General features: G+C 42.9%; 1 protein-coding gene across 1 annotated transcript in view; it reads left to right on the forward strand.

The window, feature by feature from the left end:
* Positions 1 to 19,337, forward strand: part of PSMB7 (proteasome 20S subunit beta 7) — a 57,777-nt gene that overhangs the window by 8,713 nt on the left and 29,727 nt on the right. Inside the window, exon 5 of the mRNA XM_019658831.1 lies at positions 1,093 to 1,208. Within this exon, the coding sequence (XP_019514376.1) occupies positions 1,093 to 1,208 (116 nt within the window). The remainder of the gene's footprint in view (positions 1 to 1,092; positions 1,209 to 19,337) is intronic.

Consider the following 19,337-nt stretch of genomic DNA (forward strand, 5'->3'; position numbering starts at 1 on the left):
CATTTTTCTTCCCAAAGAGCTAAAGGCTCTTTAAAAGGCTCTTTAAAGTGGAGAACTTTAAATACAGCATGTTTATCGAGCATAGCAATTCTAATGGTAAACAACTGAACCAAATACAGGGAAAGCAGTCTAGAGAAATGGAAAACCAGCCAGGTAATGGATCCAAAAGAACAAATATGTGCACAATTAAACAGATGGGGGTGGGTGGGCTAGAAAATGTATTCCTGTTCATGTTTCTGGGAGGTATAGCTTTATCCTATGGGTGGTAGCAATGGTTTTATGGGCTGTCATAGAGTTATTTAATCATTTGCTTCCCTGAATGATGAAATACTTTTTTGCTCAACATGAGCTCATATCTATGATTATACTTTTGTGGATTTATTCAAAGGGAAGGTTTGGTTTTTGTTTTTGTTTTTTTTGGCTTAAACAACAAATTTATTTTCTCAGTTCTGGAGGCTGGAAGTCCGAGACCGAGATGTTGGCAGGTTTTTGTCTCTCCTGAGGCCTCTCTCCTTAATTGCAGATGACTGCATTCTCTGTGTCCTCACATGATCTTTCCTCTGTGCTCAAGAGTCTCTGGTGTCAAAGGGAAGATGTTGTGACATACTCATTGTCCTGTTAGACTATGGCGAGGCTGGTAATTTGAACAGTTTGAGTTTAGCAACTCCTCATTGTTAACTTGGAAGGCTTATCTGCTGATCACAGAGAGGTCTGATGGGAAGGGTGCTGATAATCTTTGGAGTAAGCCAAGCTTGGAGACATGGGGCAAGTACTTAATGTCTTCAGGCTGGTTTTATCTTCTCTGAAGTGAGAATTACAGAGCCTTCTTTTAAAAGGGGTGTGTGTGACTGAGATGAAAATAAGGTATGTGGAGTGCCTCACACAATTGACAGTTTTTATTGGCTGATATATGTTCAGTTAAAGTTCATTCCATCCCTCATTTTGTTCTCATCAAAGCAGTAACCACTTAATGAAACAGTAGCAGTATAAGAAAAGCCTTTTGTTTTCTGACTTCTCATGCAGCTTTTGGTTTAGTTACAGTGATGCAATGTAGACTCATGTTGTTTTTCTTATGCATACTCTGACCACCAGGTATCAAGGTTACATTGGTGCAGCCCTAGTTTTGGGGGGCGTAGATGTCACTGGACCTCACCTCTACAGCATCTATCCTCATGGATCAACTGATAAGTTGCCTTATGTCACCATGGGTGAGTGTGATGTTTCCCTGATGTTTCAGAATGCTCTTATTTACCAAGCTGGTCTCTTAAAGAGCTGGTCTATTTCCTGTTAGAGGAGGCAGTACAAACAGTGCTTTGATTCATTTTACCGCTGTCTGAGTTCTTCCTACGGGTTGGGCCCTTTTCTGTGTGCTTGCGATATAACGGTGAACAAAATTTTGATAAAGATCCTTGCTTACAAGGAGTTTATTTTTGAGTGGCGGTGGACAATAACAACGGCTATTATAAATATCATTTTCTAGTGATAAATACTAGGAGAAACAAGTAATGTAGGTGATATTTTACTACAGTTATGAAGATGATACCTTTGGGGGAAACTGGTTTAAGGGTATATGAGAACTCAATGTATTATTTCTTATATCTGCATGTGAATTTATGATTATCTCAAAAAACAAAGTGAAATTAATGCAGGGTAAGGGACTTGGGAGTGTTGGGGTGAAAGGCAGACAGCAGAGTTAAATAGGAAAGTCAAAGTAGGGCTTATGAAAGGTGCGGCTGGAATGGAAGAGCCGTCCAGGCGGAGGGAAAGCGAGTGTGGAGGCCTCACTGTGGGAACAGGCCCGGCTCCAGGCCTGTTCTGCAGGTTTGTTTTTTGTTAAGCCAGAGTGACTGGAGTCCCTCTTTTTTACTTAATCTCTGAACCTCGATTTCCTCATCTGTGAAATATTAATAGTAATATCTCCATACATACCAGGTTATAATGGTTAGAAATAGTGTATATAACGCATCTGGTCCAGTGTCTGGCCTATAAATAGTAGTTACTCTTTTTAGGTCAGCTTTTTACGTTTGTATTTTAGCTCTAAGTGCTAGATAAGAGTATTTTTTTAATGATCAACAACAAAAAATGTCATAAAATTATATTTAGAAGAATTGGAATTTTTAAGTTCTAACTTTGATGTTAAATTTCTGAGTCACATTGTATGGGTCCAGAAATTCAAACAGGTCATGTGCGGCTGGTGTTTTGCCAGCTGTTGTTTCCCTGTCACAGGTTTTGTCTTGGTGCCTTGGCCCTACTGCCTTGACTAGTTTGGAAATTGCCAGTTTGAGACTTTGCTGTTCCATGGGGTTATCTAGCCTCTCATTATGCCACTGATGTTCCCTGTTTGTGGGCAGAATGATTTACCCCCAGATCCATATGGGTGAATCTCTGTAATTATTGAAACAAAGATACTACAGTAATTTTAGTCGTTCTCAATTGCTTTTTCAAATGCATTTGTTGCCTCCGGCAAGGTACTATTTGTCCCCATCTGATGCCTTTCAGTGTAAAGGTGGAATAACCTTTTCTTTTAAGTACTTTCATTTCTTTTTTTTACTTAAAAAATTTTTACAGTTGCAGAAAAGTAACAGTAATGTACAATGAACAGTCCTGTATACCCTTTACTCGTATTTGTCACTTATTAACGTTTTACCACAATTGTTCTTTCTCGCTGTCATGTTATTGTTACTGTTAATTGTGTATGTGCGTATGTGTAGAACCAAAATAGCAGATACCATAACCCTCCACCTTTAAATCCTTCAGGATATTCTCTTATATCACCTTGAGAAAATCATCGATTTCTAGAAATTTAACATTAATGTGAAGCAGTTTCATTTCTTAGGTGGGAACATTGAATTGGTTTCTTTTGCTTTTGAACTGTAGTGTGAACATGATCCTGACTTTAGGAAAAGTTGTTGAAAGTGGTTAGTAGCTAAGCAGATTTGTGTCTGCTCCTCTCACTCCTGCGTCCCCGTGTTGTGCTCTGTCCTGGCCAGCAGTGATCTGGCGTCTCTTCAGGTCTAGTGTGAGCCCAGGGTGATGGCTCCACAGCTTTGAGTTTATAGCAGGCTTCTGTTCAGAAACCATTACACAAATCTGGCTTTGCTCTCGTTAGAGACCAGATTAAGAAGAACACGACATCAATAACATCTGTTTTTAATACGCGAGTAAATTATTACTTTGAGGTTTAGTTTGTTCATCTATTCATCTGTCAACTGTTTCTTGAGCGCCTTTGGGGTAAAGGTACAGGAGTAGGCTCCACACAAGAGGCCGCTGCGTGGGTCCTTGCCCTCAGCATACTCACTGTATGATCGTGAGACAGACGTACAAACTGACAAGGGCAGGAGTATGAAGGCTTGGTGGCCCAAGGGAGAAAGGGTCGCATCTAACTAAACCAGAGTATTTCAGGAAAACCTTTACTTCACTTGAGCTGAATCTTAAAATAAGGATAAATTCCTTCCATTCGTTTATCAGATGTTTATTTAGCATCTACTATGTGCTAGGCCCTGTGGGGTGCTGGGATTAGAGTGGTCAACACAGCACCTGCCCTCAGAGTTTATAGCCTTCTGTGGGAGACAGGAATTACAGGCAAATACACATTAATTTAAACGAATGCACTGTGCTCAGTGCCCTGGAGGAAAAGAACAGTAATAAAAGAATAACAGGAAGGACTATATGGGTCATGGAGGTTTGGGAAATCCTTACTGGGCAAGTGACGTTAAAACATATTCTAACGAAAGTAATTTACAAACATGACAAAACATTCAAGTGGGGAAAAATATTACATGAGAAATAAGTCTCTTATTTCATATCCCTCTTTCAGAGTAATCACTGCTAAGAATTTCTTATGTGTTATTTCCAGAAAATGGTTTATGATACACCTTCATATGTCTCTATCGTCTGTCATCTCTCTATCCCTATTAAAAATACACAAATGAGACCATGCTATACATACTGTTCCCTTACTGTTAACTGATTTTGAAGACGTTTTTGTATCAGCACATGGAGCTTTATGTCACATATGTAACGGCTACCTAGAACTACGTTATATGGCTGTACCATGATTTACTGACCCATCCTCCTATTGGTGGATATTTTGGTTTTAAGATTTTTGCAGCAAATGTGTCTTGGTGTACTTGTATACGTACATATTTCAGATAAATGCCTAATAGTGGCCTTTCTGGATTAGTGTGTGTGCATTTATTGCTTAGAATTCTCGGTTGCAAGCAGTGGAATCACTGGCTGATTTAAGGAAAAGAGGAATTTTTAATTTTTTTTAAGGGCTAGTAGGTGACTCACAGAATAGCCAGGAGGGCGAGAACTGGGTTTGGGGCCAAAACTGGCAGAAATCCTGCTGCAGAAATGGCCGTTGCAGGCGAGTACCTAGTGCTCCCGACTGCAGTGGCACAGCTGATGTTGGGTGGGCCCTGGCCTGCTAGTCTCTGCTTCCCCGGGAACCGAATCTTCCTGCCATCTCCTTCACCACCAGAGAGCTCCTTATGGGGAGGGTGGGTGTTTCTGATTGGTGAAGCTCAGCTACCCACTCATAAGGTGGTGGGGGTCCCCAGATGTAGGAAGGAAGAACAGCTGCTGGGCAGTCCAAGAAAGTGACAGATGGTTATACAGTACCTTTTACTTTTTGAAAGCTATGGCCAAATTGCCCTCCAAAAAGATTGCACTGGTTTATACTCCCACCAACAGAATATGAGAATGCTTTTCTCTTACAACCTCACCGACTCTGGGTACCCTTGTCAGTCTGATAGGTGAAAGATGGGAAGAAGTCACACAGGCTGAGACCTGGAGGATAAGGAGGAATTAGCCAGGAATTTGCCTCCCTGCTCTATTCCCATGAGAAAGACTTTTCAGGTCCTGTGGTGCACAGGGACCAGTGTGGTCAAGGACCTGAAAGGCCAGAGTCTGCTGGATGGGTGAGCCAAGCGCGTGAGTGGGGGGCGCACTCCATGCAGGGGACGCAGCAGGAGCAACAGCATACGGGTGTTCAGGAGGGAGAAGCAGGGGCAAGGCTGGAAAGCTGGGCCCGAGAGGGTCCCGGTGATACAGGCTGAGTTGTTCCGATTTTGTCCTGGAGGTTTCCATCTAATGTTTTCAAGCCACGGAATGAGAGGGTAAGATTTGCTTATCAGAAAGAGCAGCCTGATGACAGCTGTGGGGAGGACGATTGGCATGGAGGAGTGGGGAGGCAGGGAGGGAGATTACATGTGGCCAGAAATGCTGAGGGTGTGGACAGGTCCAGTGGCCATAGGGGTGGCCGTGGACAGTAAAGAGATCACTCAGAAACCAGCCAACGTTAGGCTGGATTCCGGGACTCTGTCATCCGTCCCCTCCTGTCTGCCTTAGTGCCAGTCCATCTCTTCCTGGCTCTTGACCGCATTGCTGGAGTAACTCCTTCGCCTGCAGCCACCTCTGCTCCAGCTGGGCTCTAGGCCCTTTTTGCTGTCCCTACACTGGTACAGGAGGCCCCTTGTCCCCCCCCCCCCCCCCCCAGCAGACTTCCACGCCCCACTGCTGTAGTGCTGCCTTCGTCAGAACTGCCTTTTCTGCCGGGACTGTTCCTGATCCTCCGCCGAGGTCTAGCCCAGAAACCATTCCCCTGTGACTGTCCCAGGCTGAGTCAGTGCTTCCTCCCAGGGCATTTGGTGTGAAACATGATTCCAGCCTTGTCCACACTCACTTCCCAGCCCTGTCCTTCCTACCCCTGCGAAAATTTGAGATCTCTGAGAGTAGAATCTGTGTCTCACTCCCAGACTCTCACAGAGTCCTGTGTGACTCCATGAATATTTGATGGTGAATTAATTTCCTGATCCTTGAACTTGTGCCAAAGAATGTCTGAAACTTAGTGTTAGAAACCTTAGCTGCTGTTTATTTTTGTGAACTGGCAGTTCACAGTTCCCCTGGAATAGAGTTGGTTTAGATTGTGTTTCATCTGTGTCGCCCTGTTTTTCACAGAGCATCTCATGTGTGATAGGTTCTTTCTTTCTTTTTTTTTTTTTTTTAACCCTCTGTCGGGTGCAACTGATTTCACAGATTCATTGCACACAAAGATGCCGCTATGTAATACGTATTTCATCAGAAGCGATGAGTCAGGATACTTAAGTTAACTGTTAGATATTTGAAAATTTGTGTACAGTGAATCTGAGATCATTTGCGCCCGACGAAGAGTTAAAGCTTAGTATTAGTTCAAATTTAAAGCACATTATAGAGTGTCTCAGTGTCAGAGTCTGCTGGTGCTGTCACATCATTTTCAGTTAAAATTCTATGCAAGGGATGATGTCATTGGTATTTTATTGATGAGAAACCCGAAACGTAAATGAGAGATTTAGTAACTTGCCTTATTGCTCTGCCTGCGAGTGGCAAAGCTTAGACTTGAACCTAGTCTTCTAGGTCAAGGAAGCCCCAGTACAACACAGCTGCTTTGCTTTTATCATCTTACAGATGTTACTTCATTAAACGATTAAGCCTTGCTTCTAAATACCGAAAATATTTATACAAATTTCCGAATGGCATTTCTGTGTTTTGCATGTTGTTGACTGGTCTGTGTGCAGATTTTCCATCCTGCATATTATCAGACAGTATTTACTGAAACAGCTTTACAGTATCAAAGGAATTTTTTTTAAATCGTACACAATTCTACCACCCCAAGACAACATGATTTTTTTAAATTTTTTTTTTGCAATCCAGGTCCATTGGAAGAGGAGTCCATTACCAGAGAGTGTAAAAGAGAATCTAGTTGTACTGTCCTGGTTTTGTCCTGGTCATTCTTTTAGTTTCTCGTTGTTCACCTCTGAGCTGGGCTTGCGTCTCTCCCTGCGGTACTAGCTGTGCAGGGCTGCCTTTATTCCTAATGCAGGTGCTCGGGATTTTGTTGTATTGTTGTTTTGGTTCTTTTTTTTTTTCTGAGAGGCTGCAGAGCTAGATTTTGAGAGAGACACTCCCCTGCCCCCAAATTGCCAAAATTTGGTGGACTTTGTTTTAATTCATGTTATTTATTTTGGGTGAGCTACAATCAAACCTCAAACTACAGATAAAATTAGAGGGCCCCCCCCTAAATGAAATGCTGCCATGGGGCATCAGCACTCACTGAGGGTTGGGCCTTCCATAAATGTAGCTTAAGTGAGAAAAGGAATATTTCATGTAAATTCTCAAGCTTTAAATTATAAGTTTTTTATTATGAGAAATAAAAACAGAACTCTGTAATTAATCCTTTTCTTATCTGAGTAATTTGACAGTAAGAGCTGGAAGCTACAAATTACCCGTAAGACAAGGGTGTCTAAATTTTGTCTACCCATGGCCTGTATTGGCGACTAGCCAGGCGCCTGAAGGTTACTCGTAATTTGCATTGACTAGAAGACAACTGTCTTGCCTTTCGCATCTTTAACATGCTGGCACAGCTCGCTGCTCACGGGATCCAGGAACCTCCTCTGAGGCCTGGCATTTTCACGGGTTTACTGGGGAGAAGAATGTATCAAACTCCTTCTTGTGGTGTGGCCCTTGGTCAGTTTCTGTCCTAAAACCTTTTTTTGTGGACATGATGTTGACCATAATGAAAGCATCGTTCATCCAGCAGCTGTCCAGCTGCTGTGCCAGCAAATGTTGTGAGATGCTTTACTGATTTAATCTTTGCAAGTCGGTGAGGTGAGTACCATCATCCTTGTCTTACAGATGAGGATACTGAGGCTCCGAGAGGCCTGCTAAGGTCACATGCCACAAGGGGCATGACCTGGGCTGGGAAGCTTGGTCTGTGTGACTGTTCCCCCTTGGCTGTGTGATTGCTGTGAGTGGTCCAGACCAAATATTGGGTTGTAGGAAAAGTCATGATGCATTTTTGCAACGAAAAACAGAAAAAAATACGTCATGACTTTTTTGATAACCCGATATGATTTGGTTTATTCTAACAAAAAGAAGGGTCCCTCAGGTTTCATTTAATTATTTCTTTTTTAAGAGAATAATTTAGAAAAGACTGCAGGTGATCGATTAGTGTGATTGTTGAAAGCCGGGCAAGATTCTTTGACTTTTCTATTAAGGGCAAAGGGTTATGGCTTTATTCTTTTATATAATAGGCAAAATGTGGGTTCTTCTCATTCTAGGCTTAATTAGCTTTTTTTTTTTTTTAACTTGCCAGCTTTCCTTTATTAGGCAAACTGAAGCAGTGTCAGGAGAAGCTTGGGGAACCATATTTTGCTATTAGTTTGGCAGTGTTCCTCGTAGCCGCATTGGCAAGGCATATACAATTTTTGTTTTTCCCCACTTATTCACATGGAGAATTAATATGAATAAAATTTCAAGCATGACATTCCCGGAAATGAGGCCCTTGGACAATTTAGGAATACTAACTTCAGGAATAAATGTTGCTATGCACCGTGAGGGAAGACTCGGGGTCACTGCCAGGGCTGTGCAGGTAAAATCCGATCTCCAGATAAACTGGTTATGCAGTTTCCTAATTATTGGAATGTGCCTCTTAAGCCCCAGTTTACAGAGCACCCTGGTAATTAAAAAGATTTGGGACAGTAGCAAACATACCAATGTCTCACCTTGTAGGCAAAAAGGAGCCTTAGAATGAAACTGGAACTTAAGCATCTGTGGGGAATTCAGACCTGCCATTTTCTCTATTTTTACACTGAAGTGCAGCCTTTGTGCAGACATTTGGTATCTCGATTTCGGAAAGTTTTTCCAGTGCTGGATCAAGTCAGTGTGCTACAAGATGGCAGATGTTTTTCCCACTTTCATGTTCAACTCTTAACTCAGGTGTGAACTCAGCAGTGCTGTATTTAGTTGATAGGCCTTCTCAGAGGGCACGTGGACTTGACAGCTCTAGTGTTGCTGGAAATTCTTTTTCCTGATGTGTATGGACTATGTGACTGTGTGCAGGGGGTTCCACAAGCATGCATCTCCATCAGTACTGAGGTTCGTCTTGATCCCTGCTCTCTGTGGGTCAGGGGCTGTGCAGGGAGGGAACCCCATTATGGTGGGAGCTTGGTTCATACAGTCAGTGCCCACCCGGAGCAAGCTTTTTGTAACCACTCGAGGTATAACCTAGAATCCTAGGCAAAGGTGGAAGCCCTGGCTTCAGTCTCAGCCTTGCTTGACGGGGCTAGTCACCTAACCTCTCCGAACCGCAAACCCCCCTTTTCTCAAGAGAGGCTAATTGTTTTGGACTTGGGAAGGTCACAGGGCCACTGGGTGCTACAGTGTCATGTTGTGTGTGAACACTCTCTGAAGGCCCTGGGGCTTTTTCCGTGCGTTTGTTGCTCTTGGCGTTAGTTTTTGACGCCTAGCGTGGGAAGGGGAAAAGAGCTGGTCTTCAGAGTCCAACTGGGTTCAAATCTGAGTCCAGCATTTATTAGCTTCTGGGTATGAGCACTGATGTCTGCTGTAAAGGGTTCGAGGGCAGTTCCAGTGGGACATGTGTGAAGATTAAGTGAGATGCCATACAAAAAAAAAACCTTTGTATGGAGCACAGCATAGATGTTTGGTACATGGTGTTTTGGTAACTTTAGTGCTAACGTTCTCTGTGCACAGTTCTGTGTACTAAGTTCTCTGGTAGTTTTTCCTGCTTTGATTGATATAAGTAAGATGCATTTCAGAAGATTTAAAATGTACAATGCATGGATTTTATGTCTTAAAATTTATGCTGCAATGGAATGCCAGGAATTAAACAACTGGGAACCAAAAGCCCATGAAAGTTGAATTATGCATCTTGATTCCTGGTGGCTGCAAAGGTGGTACTAAGCCAATAGATGGTGCCGTTATGTTAGGAAACGAGAACGTATTTACTTGAGATTCATCATGTTGCAGGGAATGTATTGGGTTGTTGGAAAAGTCATGATGTATTTTTTCTATGTTTTTCGTTGCAAAAATGCGTCATGACTTTTCCAACAGCCCAATAGTATATCCAGCCCTTGCCAGTTCTTAATCTATTCTAATTAGAGTGGACTTTGTTCTTGATTCTGCAGAAAAAATGGTAAATGTCTATTGTAGGTAAAATGGTGAGGTATTGAATTAATGTATAGGGTGCTGCTCCTCCTGTTTTTCCTGCTCTGATGTTTGCCATGAGGTCTTTTCTGACTTGAATTCAGTCCTTAGTCTACGACCAAGTTGAAGTCCTTGCCGGGAGTATGTTTCAGAACAGTTAAATGCAGTGCTCGCAGTTTCAAGTCCTTTGTTTTTAACTCCACTTCAGAGAGAGTGAGATCTGTAATTCATCTTTACCTGTCCTTGTGTCAGAATTGGCCCCACTACAGAAAAGTGCCTTTATACTCTCATAACCTAGTGTTTGATGGTCTTTTACTTTCTTATTGGACAGATTAAGTGGAAAGGCATTTTATGCATTAGAAGACTTTTCACTGACTGCAGAGTTCATTGAACTAGGGATTTGTTGTCAGGAGGATCTGCCATTACTAGCTGTGAGACTTTGGGTAGATTCCTTCACCTCTCTGAACTGTTTTTTTTCCCCATCTAGAAAGTGGAGATATAACACCTAGTCCACAGAAAAATGAAATGAGAAAATATGTGTAACAGTGTTTTACACATCTTTTTTAATAAGTAGGATTTCTTATTGTTTGCACACAGGCTCTATGGACAAGATGAACCTTTACTTAATGATTAAGAAGAGGTGTGTTTTATGAATTATTAAATAAACTCTGAGTTCCTTTGTCCTTGAGTGTTCTGAGGGACACGAAAACTTGGAAAAGATCTGCAAAGTGGAATAACCCGCAGTTTGGGAAGTTACTTTGGCATGTGGGCCAGACAGAGTAGAGGATGCCTTTGAAAGACCTGTCACTCAGACTGACTGGAGCGCCTGCAGCAGGAGGGAGAAGTGTGCGCCCTGCGCTCAGCAGAGGGCTTGCTGAGCGAGCTTCCCTTTCCTCGCCAGGCCTGATGGTGTGGGAGACTGATTAAGGGAGGCATATTTTAAGGTAATTTTCATCCTCCTTCTTAACCCCTAAACATAGGGCTAGGTGACTCCTCTGTTTAAAGGAGAACAGTTTTTGGTCCTGAAACCTTGTGGCATTTCATTAAAATACATTAATAAAATAAAACCATTCACGTTTTTGGCCTGGATGTCCTGATTGTTAGTCTTTCCTTAAGAATAAGTGTTTATAATGTGTCAGGTCAATGAGATGTTACACTTGCAATTATAAGAAAAATCCCTGTCCAAGTGGTATTTTAAATTATTTACTTAGAATAAAATTTAACTCTTTTTTGACTGCATAACAAAACATTTTTTTATAATTTAATTTTGAGTGAAAATGTTGGATGCTTTAAAAAATCTATTTCTAAGCATATTAAATGGAATAATTTTTTAAAATTCATTAGGAATAAAAGATAGACTCTCTGACATTGAGGTACATTTGCTGATGAAAAGGAAGCATCCTTCCCCCTCATGAGGGGTTTAAATGTAATACTCAGTGCTTACTCAGGAGTGAAAACATCAAATTAAACTGTTTGTGCTGACAAAGGACAAATCTGGATTTCAGCAACCCATGCAAGATTGCCTGATCGCTTGGCCTGCCTCGCCTGGAAGCTTTTGGCCAAGACTTATAATGAAATGCATGCATACAATTAAACCACTTCTAGTCGGTGTCTGGAGTTTTCCCTGAGCCAGAAGAGGTGCTCCACTGCTCTCTAGTGGCTGATCGTGGTCCCCTGGCACCAGCATTGCTCTATATTCATAAATCAGCCCTTCACACACCGGCAGTGTTGGCCTCTAGAGCCAGCACGGCACCAGGAGACTGGGCCTTGTAGACAGGGACGGAGTGAAAAATGATCCCACTCCGTGGGGCTGTGGAAAGCACCAGATTTTTCCCAGGATGAGTGGCCAGTTGACTAACAATGAACAAGTGTGAGTAAGCACTGTGTCAGGGAGAGCTGACACTGATGGATTAGAAAGTTCCGCGAGTTACTCTTTTATCGCTGCATACATCTTACACCTTGGCAGGCCATGGTGGCAAACAGGTCCTTGGGTGCTTACAGTGGACCCCTCCTTAGCAGAAGGAGCAGCTTTTTCCCTGAAAAGACCTGGTTAAATTGATTTGGGGGGAAAGCAGTAGAAATTCATTCCTGCTGGTTCTCAGAGCTTCATGGCTTTGAGAGAAGAGATTTTGAAGACCTCTGTTTCCATTCAAGCTGCTGATCCTGGGACTTGTTGAGAATGATGGTAGAAAACAGCTCGTGGGGAACGGGGACCTTGTCTTAGAGTAATTACATTAGCCAGCTCTTACTGAGCGTTACTGTGTGCCAGGCATCCTGTTTACACGTGTCATCTCATTCAGGTCACCCAGCCACTCTGAGGAGGTCCATTCCGTCTTCATCCCCTCTGTGAGGAGAGGAAGCTAGCTGCGCTGTTCCAGGGCCAGCATTTGTGTTGTGCTTGGTGTGATGGTGCTCTCTGGAGTCGCTGGGCAGCCTGGCAGAGCTCAAAGGGCTCAGTGATGTGCTGGGGGAAATGGTGAGGAAGTGCCAGAGCTGGATGTTCCCAGAGCCTACTGCCGAGTGGGCACCTGGCCTGGCTTGTTTGAAGGAATGAGTGGGAAGTTGCCCTTCTGAAAGGTGCGTGGGCTTAAGAGCCACAAGGCTCTGCTTATTGGCCATATTGCCTCAGTTTCTTTGTCTGTAAAATGGAGAAAACCCACCTACACCACTTGAGCTCAGGGTCCGGGACCTAAAAGGCCTTCAAAAAACTTTCCCCTTTGTTTTCTCTGGCCCTAGTCTGAGAGTTTGTGAGCATAGATCTTATTAGAAAAAGCAAATTTCTACGTGTTGGCTTTCAGATCCTTCCTAGAGTTTGACTTAGAGCAACAGGTGTTAGAAAATTATTTCAGCCTCATTGTTTCTTTAGCATGTCTGATAATGTAGTTTCTAGAACTGGATTTAGTACTTAAATGAACTCTATAAAAATAACATGTTTCATGTTTTAAAAAAAAAAATCCTGGGCTGGTTGAGTGGCGCATTGGTTAGGAGTTGGCTTGGGACGCCACCTCTGAGCAGCAGGGCCCCAGTTCGGATCCCACGTGAGGGCCAGTGACACTGTGCCCTCTACAGCTAAGATAGTGAACAACAGCTCGACCTGGAGCTGGACTGCTGTGAGTCACCGGCAACAGCGTAGGCTGCAGTGGGGCTGGCCGGCAGTGGGCATGAGCTTTTGTGAGCAGCCGTGAGCCGCTGTAAGCAGCTGTCCAATGGTCGGCGACCAATCTGCCTCAGCCAGGAAGAGCACAATGATCACAATACCAACATGGGCCAGTGAAGTTACGTCCACAACTAGACTGAAGGACTAAAGGACAGCAACTTGTCTGTTCCCCTTCCCCGATTCCCCAACACCGTTCCCCTCCCCCAATTCCCCAATAAAAATCTTAAAAAAAAAATCTGACTGTCTTCAAGCCATATTAATGCAGTTGTTTTTAAATATATAGAGCAAGTAAAAGCAGTAGCTTAGTAAAAAATTTTTGATACATTTCATAGTTTGTCCTAAGTTGGATTGTTCTCAGAAAAAATTAGATTACATTGAGTTACTAATGCCGATAAACACCTTCAGAAGTTTTAAAAAATGGAGACTAATTTCTTCCGTTCTTTTTTGAATGGGGCTATTTTAAAAATAAATACTCAGAACGAATACTTGATTTTAATACTAGACTAAAATCCTAGTCTCCTTAATTTCCAAGCAAAGCAACACAAATGAACTATATGCAGATGTGTAGGAATTGGTCTACTGAAATCTGAAGAAAAAGCGAGTTAGAAAGCATGCTTTTTTGGGGGTGGATAGCTAAGAAAATATAGCTACTTCCATGCTTTCTAATCTTGATTTTAAGATTTTGGCTTTGCTGTTTACGAGGCAACATGGTGGAGTGGAAGGAATGTCAGACACTTTACATTGAGAATGGTCTGGGTATGGATTCTCAGATTTGCTAATCACTGGCTGTGTAATCCAGGCAATCTCCTTACCTCAGAGTCAATCTCCCCTTTTGTCAAGTAGGACTGCTACTACCTGCCCTGTCTGAAAAGCAGACAAAACCAATGTGACTGCTTTGAAATGTCTTTTTTTTTTCTTTTTAAATATACGTGTGTGTGTGTGTGTGTGTGTGTGTGTGTGTGTGTAATTAACAAATTAAAATTTATTGGGGTGACAATGGCTAGTAAAATTACATAGGTTTCAGGTGTACAATTCTGTAATACATTATCTATATATCACATTGTGTGTTTGCCACCCAGAGTCAGTTCTCCTTCCATCACCATGTATTTGACCCCCTTCACCCTCTTCTATCCCTCTCCCTGCTTACCCTCTGGGAACCACCAAACTATTGTTGGTGTTACTTTGCAATTTCTAAAACACCACATGTACTGTGTTTATTGTGGCCCTTTATGTAATTTGTTGGTCACAGAGCAGACTGGATAAGTGGGATCTGGCCTGGCACTGCTAGGCTCAAAGTACTGTAGGATGCTTTTACCCCTAAGAACGCCTTAAGGAAGCCCCCTTTAAGGACGCTGCTAGAGAGACACAGTATATTTATTTGTTCATGATGACTGATTGCTGTCGTTACTTGGGACTGTTGACTCATGCATGGATTGACCTTCAGGCCCCTGTGTACCTATCTTAGGAGTAAGCTGTGGGCTGCTGCTGTCCCACAGCAAGACTGGGACAGCTGGGAAGGTCCTGGGCTTTCTGCTTCTCCCCCCCACATCGCTTCCCAAGGCCAAATGCTTATTTTCTCCAAGCTTATACCTTAAAAATGCCACGTAATGCATGGCCTCTGAAGAAAAGTAAGAAAATATAAGTAAGCAAAAAGAAAATAGCAGTACTCAGAAATAAGCATCATGTTTTGATTTATGTTATTCCAGATTTGTATACTATGTACTATATAAGCACATATGCTAATACTGCCTTGCAGCATGTTTTTCTCCCATTAGCTATTAGGTCACGGACATCTTTCCATTGCCAAAAATATTGTTATGGCTAATTAACGTATATATGGTATTTTATTTATTTTCTATATCTCCTGATTGTTGGATCTTTACATTTACCATTTACTTTCAGTTTTTTAATAAAATAAATAATGATCTTTTTGCATACATAATTTGGGTACGTGTCCCTATTTTTCTTTAGAATGACTTTCTTGAAGTAGAATTGCTAGTTATACTTTTGACTAATATTTCTAAATTGCCCATTAGGAAAGGTCTATCCATTTTTGCTTCTACAGGTATGTTAGAATGCTCGTTTCACTACACCTTTGTCAGCATTGGGTATTATTCTTTTTAATCTTTGCTAATCTAAAAGGCAAAAAAAAATAGTTAATTGCAGTTTATATTTCTTTGGTTAATAGTGCACTTGACAGTGTTTCTAAGTGTGTATAGGCCTCTGCCTTTTCTCTTTTTTGTAAACTACTGTTTTCCATCTCTGTTGGTGTATTGACATTATTTTTCTGTGAGCTTCTTTCAGTTATTAATGGCCTGTAGCACATATTTTTCTGAGTTTGAGGTCTTATATTTTACATTGCTTATAGGAGTTAGTCTTTTTTTTTTTCTTTAAAGCCAGTGTCCTGCTATTAATAAGAACAGATACTTCATTTTATTTTTTTTTTAAGATTTTATTGGGGAATTGGGGGAGGGAACAGCGTTGGGGAATCGGGGAAGGGGAACAGAAAACTTGATGTCCTTTTGTTCTTCAGTCTAGTTGTGGATGCCGTCGCTTCACTGGCCCATGTTGGTATTGTGATCATTGCGCTCCTCCTGGCTGAGGCAGATCAGTTGCCGGCCATTGGACGGCCGCTCATGGCAGCTCACGCTGGCTGCTGGCCACTCACGGTAGCTCACGGCAGCCCACTGCAGCAGGGGCTGCAGCCTACGCCAGTGACTCCTGGCAGCCCATCTCCAGGTTGGGCTGTTGTTCACCATCTTAGCTGTAGAGGGCGCAGCGTCACTGCCCCATGTGGGATCCAAACCTGCAGCCCTGCTGCTCAGAGCTGGCGCTCCCAAGCCAACTCTTAACCAATGAGCCACTCGGCTGGCCCCAGGTACTTCGTTTTAAAAAGATTGGCTGGAGATGTAGCCCCTTGTGGCATTTGTACCTGGGAACCACCTTTTCCTGGTCAGCAGTGAGGGTGACACACAATGTCATCTTGAAAGTCTGTGGGTGAGACAGGCCCCGACAGTCAGAGATGGGGAGCAGACTGTTTGTTCCAGACTCTCAGGGATATCTCTTGTAGGAGGACTTCTTTTAATAAGCACCAAACAGGGCAGCCAGGGCAAAGTGGTGCTCACCTTGCTGGCTGCAGTAGTTGGCAGTGCAGAGCAGTTCCTGGCCCCGTGGATGAGAGCGGGCTGAGTTGTATATGCCTCCCCTACCCGTCTGTCTCCACAGCCTGGCCACTGGGTGCTCTGGTGCTGGGTGGTTTGGGAGCTGGGAGTAGTTGAGCAGGGCGTGTGTGTGAAGGCGCCGTGGGTGAGCTTGGGTATGTCAGTGGGTGGCTAGGTAACCGTCACAGTGTTTTGCACAGGCGTCTCCTAAATGCTTATCACTGAATGGTACCTCGTTTTTCTGTTTTAAAGAGCTTTGTTCTGGAAGCCACTCTGGCTACCTAGGAACTGTGGGCTGAAAAAGGCAGCCTTGGTGGAGGTTGCTAAGGAGCAGCTACATGGAAACTACTGATGAGACAGAGAGAGCTTTGGTAATAAAATCCAAGGAGGGCATTTCACTCCTATGATATCACAGGGGTTTGGACCAGACTACGATGTATAATAGGACATGGTTTTGTGGGTTTAAAGCCTTTTTTTTGTTTTGAAAACTGAACTTGTTTTACATTTGCGTTTGTCTTCTGTTCATCCCAGTATGGTAAATTGGTCAGTAATGTTCTTTTACACTTTACCAAGGCATTTATAGCTGTCATCACTCCTTAAGGGCCAGCTCAGCATTTCCCCGCTCCTCCATTTGGACATTTGTACTCAAATCAGCCCAACCTAATTGAGCAGACTCCATCTAGTGCTCGCCGGGTACCAGAGACTGCCAGACACGCTGATGCAGATTTGCAGGGATGGGCAAGTTGCAGAGATGAGAGTGATAGACTGTCGTGGGCGTGTGGTGGTCAAGGAGGGCTTCTGGGAGGAGGCAATCCCTCAGCTGGGGTTTGCAGGGTGACCAGGACTTCTGTGGACTGTCGAGGGGCAAAGGGACTACTATGTGCCAAGGTGGGATAGGCTTGAAATGGTATAAGCATTTAGGGAATTATGGTCAGTTTAGTGCTAGTGGAGTGTCAAGTGTGTATTGGGGAGGAGGAGGGGACTGAGACCTGGCCACGGAAGGTCATGCCTGTCTGCTCTGAACTATTGGGGCATGTAGAGCTTTCTGTAGGAGAGCATGAGATAAGGTCACACCTGAGACAGGAATCCTGCCCTGTGCTTGTTAGTCCTGTAACCCTAAACAACCTTTATTGCTTCAGTGGGTTGCTATGACTAAATGACATATGATGCATGACACATAGTAGATACTCAACAAAACGCTTGTTTCTTCCCCCTTGGCTGCCTTCTCCCTACTGTAAGTTCTTTGAGGGCAGGCCTCACACCCCTTGTCCTAGAGCTCATCTTGCATTGGTGGGAAGCATATCCCTCTGATACCTGTTTCTTTCACCTGACATGCTGTGTAAAGCACAGGCCCCTGTACCATGTACACTGTCCCCTGGCTTTTCTGTTCATTTATTCCTTAATGGAAAAACAGTTCTGACTGATTATCCAGGATGACCTTGTTTTTGGAATAGAAAATCAGGGTAAATGTTTCTTCAAAGGATTTTTCCTCTGGTTTTGGGTATGAGAGTGCCTCAGGGCATTATGGGGAAAATGGGATGTATTTAAACATAGCTGCTATACTAGTGTGGCATCTTTGTGATGATTTATTGTGTTACTCTTAGTTTAAAGTGGCGTTGAAACAAAATCTAGGAAACTGAATGAAATTATTGAAGAATACTGGTCTCATTGAGTTGACCATCTTTTCTTTTTAATGGCCAACTCCGTGTTCCTTCCCCCAGTGGCATTGCCTTGAAATGAGGTGAGAAGTTACATTTTGCTCTCTTGCCACTTTGGGCAATTACAGTCATATTTGAAATTCTAACTTCAGTTTTCTAAATAGCAGACACACAATTAGAGTTTCCTGGAAACCTGTTGGCAATCAGCTGTCCTAGCATTTCTGTGTATTTCTGAAAAGGGGGCGCCAAAGTCCTCCTTTCCTAAAAAGCTGGGAGCAGGAGCTAATTTGCAAGTGGTTTAGAAATTGTTTTCAATGTTGAATTTTCCTTTATTTTCACGTTTATTTGGAGTCCACTTATCTTTGATCTCAGGGGAAGCAGAATCAGGCAATTTAGGAAGCTCCTGCTTTCCAGGAGACTCTGTGTGTGTGTGTGTGTGTGTGTGTGTGTGTGTGTGTGTGTGTGTAGGTTGGAGTGTGTGTTGGGGGGTGTGATGTAGAAGGGGAAGCAGAAATACAATGTGATAGGGACCCCCGTGTCCTTTCTGTGTTTACCTCTTCTGTGCCTTCCAGGTCTTAAAAAAAAAAAAACAACCACTGTCTCTGATAATGTGAGAAGCATCCCCACTTTTTGTTGAGTTTAGATGTAGTATGTAATTTCCACTTGCAGAAATTTTGTCTGCAGCATTGTTTCTAAGCAGGAAAAAAACTTTTGGATAAAGGAAGAATTATTATGTTGGGAGGGAAGTATTTTTCATTTCTTAAAATGTTGGATGGAGCGAAGCAGAAGGAAATATATGTGCCCAGGAAAAATGAGAGTATAACTAATATATTTACTGTGAAACTGCCAAAGAAAGGATGGCCAGGAGGAAAAACAGGGTTAGCAGAGTTTAAGGAAAAATACCTTTAAGCTCAGGTTTCCCTTTCGCAGTAATTGATTCCAGTTTTCCACAAAGGTGCTAGCTCTTAGGTAAATACTACCCACCCTCCCGTCCTTTTTAATGTTTATTTCGAGCTTCAGTGCCTGTACCCTTGAGCTCTGCACAGAGATATTCTTGGACCAGGTTGGAAGGAGGCAGACCTGCCGTTGGGTGCTCTGCAGGAGCGTTTTGTACCTGGAAGTAGTTTTTTTCTGAGGTTTCCTTATTTGCAATTGCCTTGTTTCTCCCCGACAGCTGTACTTGTGTTTTCCATCCAAAACCGGTTTCTTTTTCACTACTAAGTCTGAGACAGGTTCTCACCTGCGCCTTAAAACTGACACTTAGGCTCCTTTCTCCCCTTGATCCCTGAATCTCAGAGTAAACGTGTGACTCACAAAATATTGGTGACTTTGACTCTATCTCCAGATTTTCAAGGACATGTTTACTATGAAAGTCAG

The sequence above is a fragment of the Hipposideros armiger genome, unplaced genomic scaffold (genome assembly GCF_001890085.2).
Source record: "Hipposideros armiger isolate ML-2016 unplaced genomic scaffold, ASM189008v1 scaffold_290, whole genome shotgun sequence".
In the NCBI taxonomy this organism is placed as follows: Eukaryota; Metazoa; Chordata; class Mammalia; order Chiroptera; family Hipposideridae; genus Hipposideros; species Hipposideros armiger.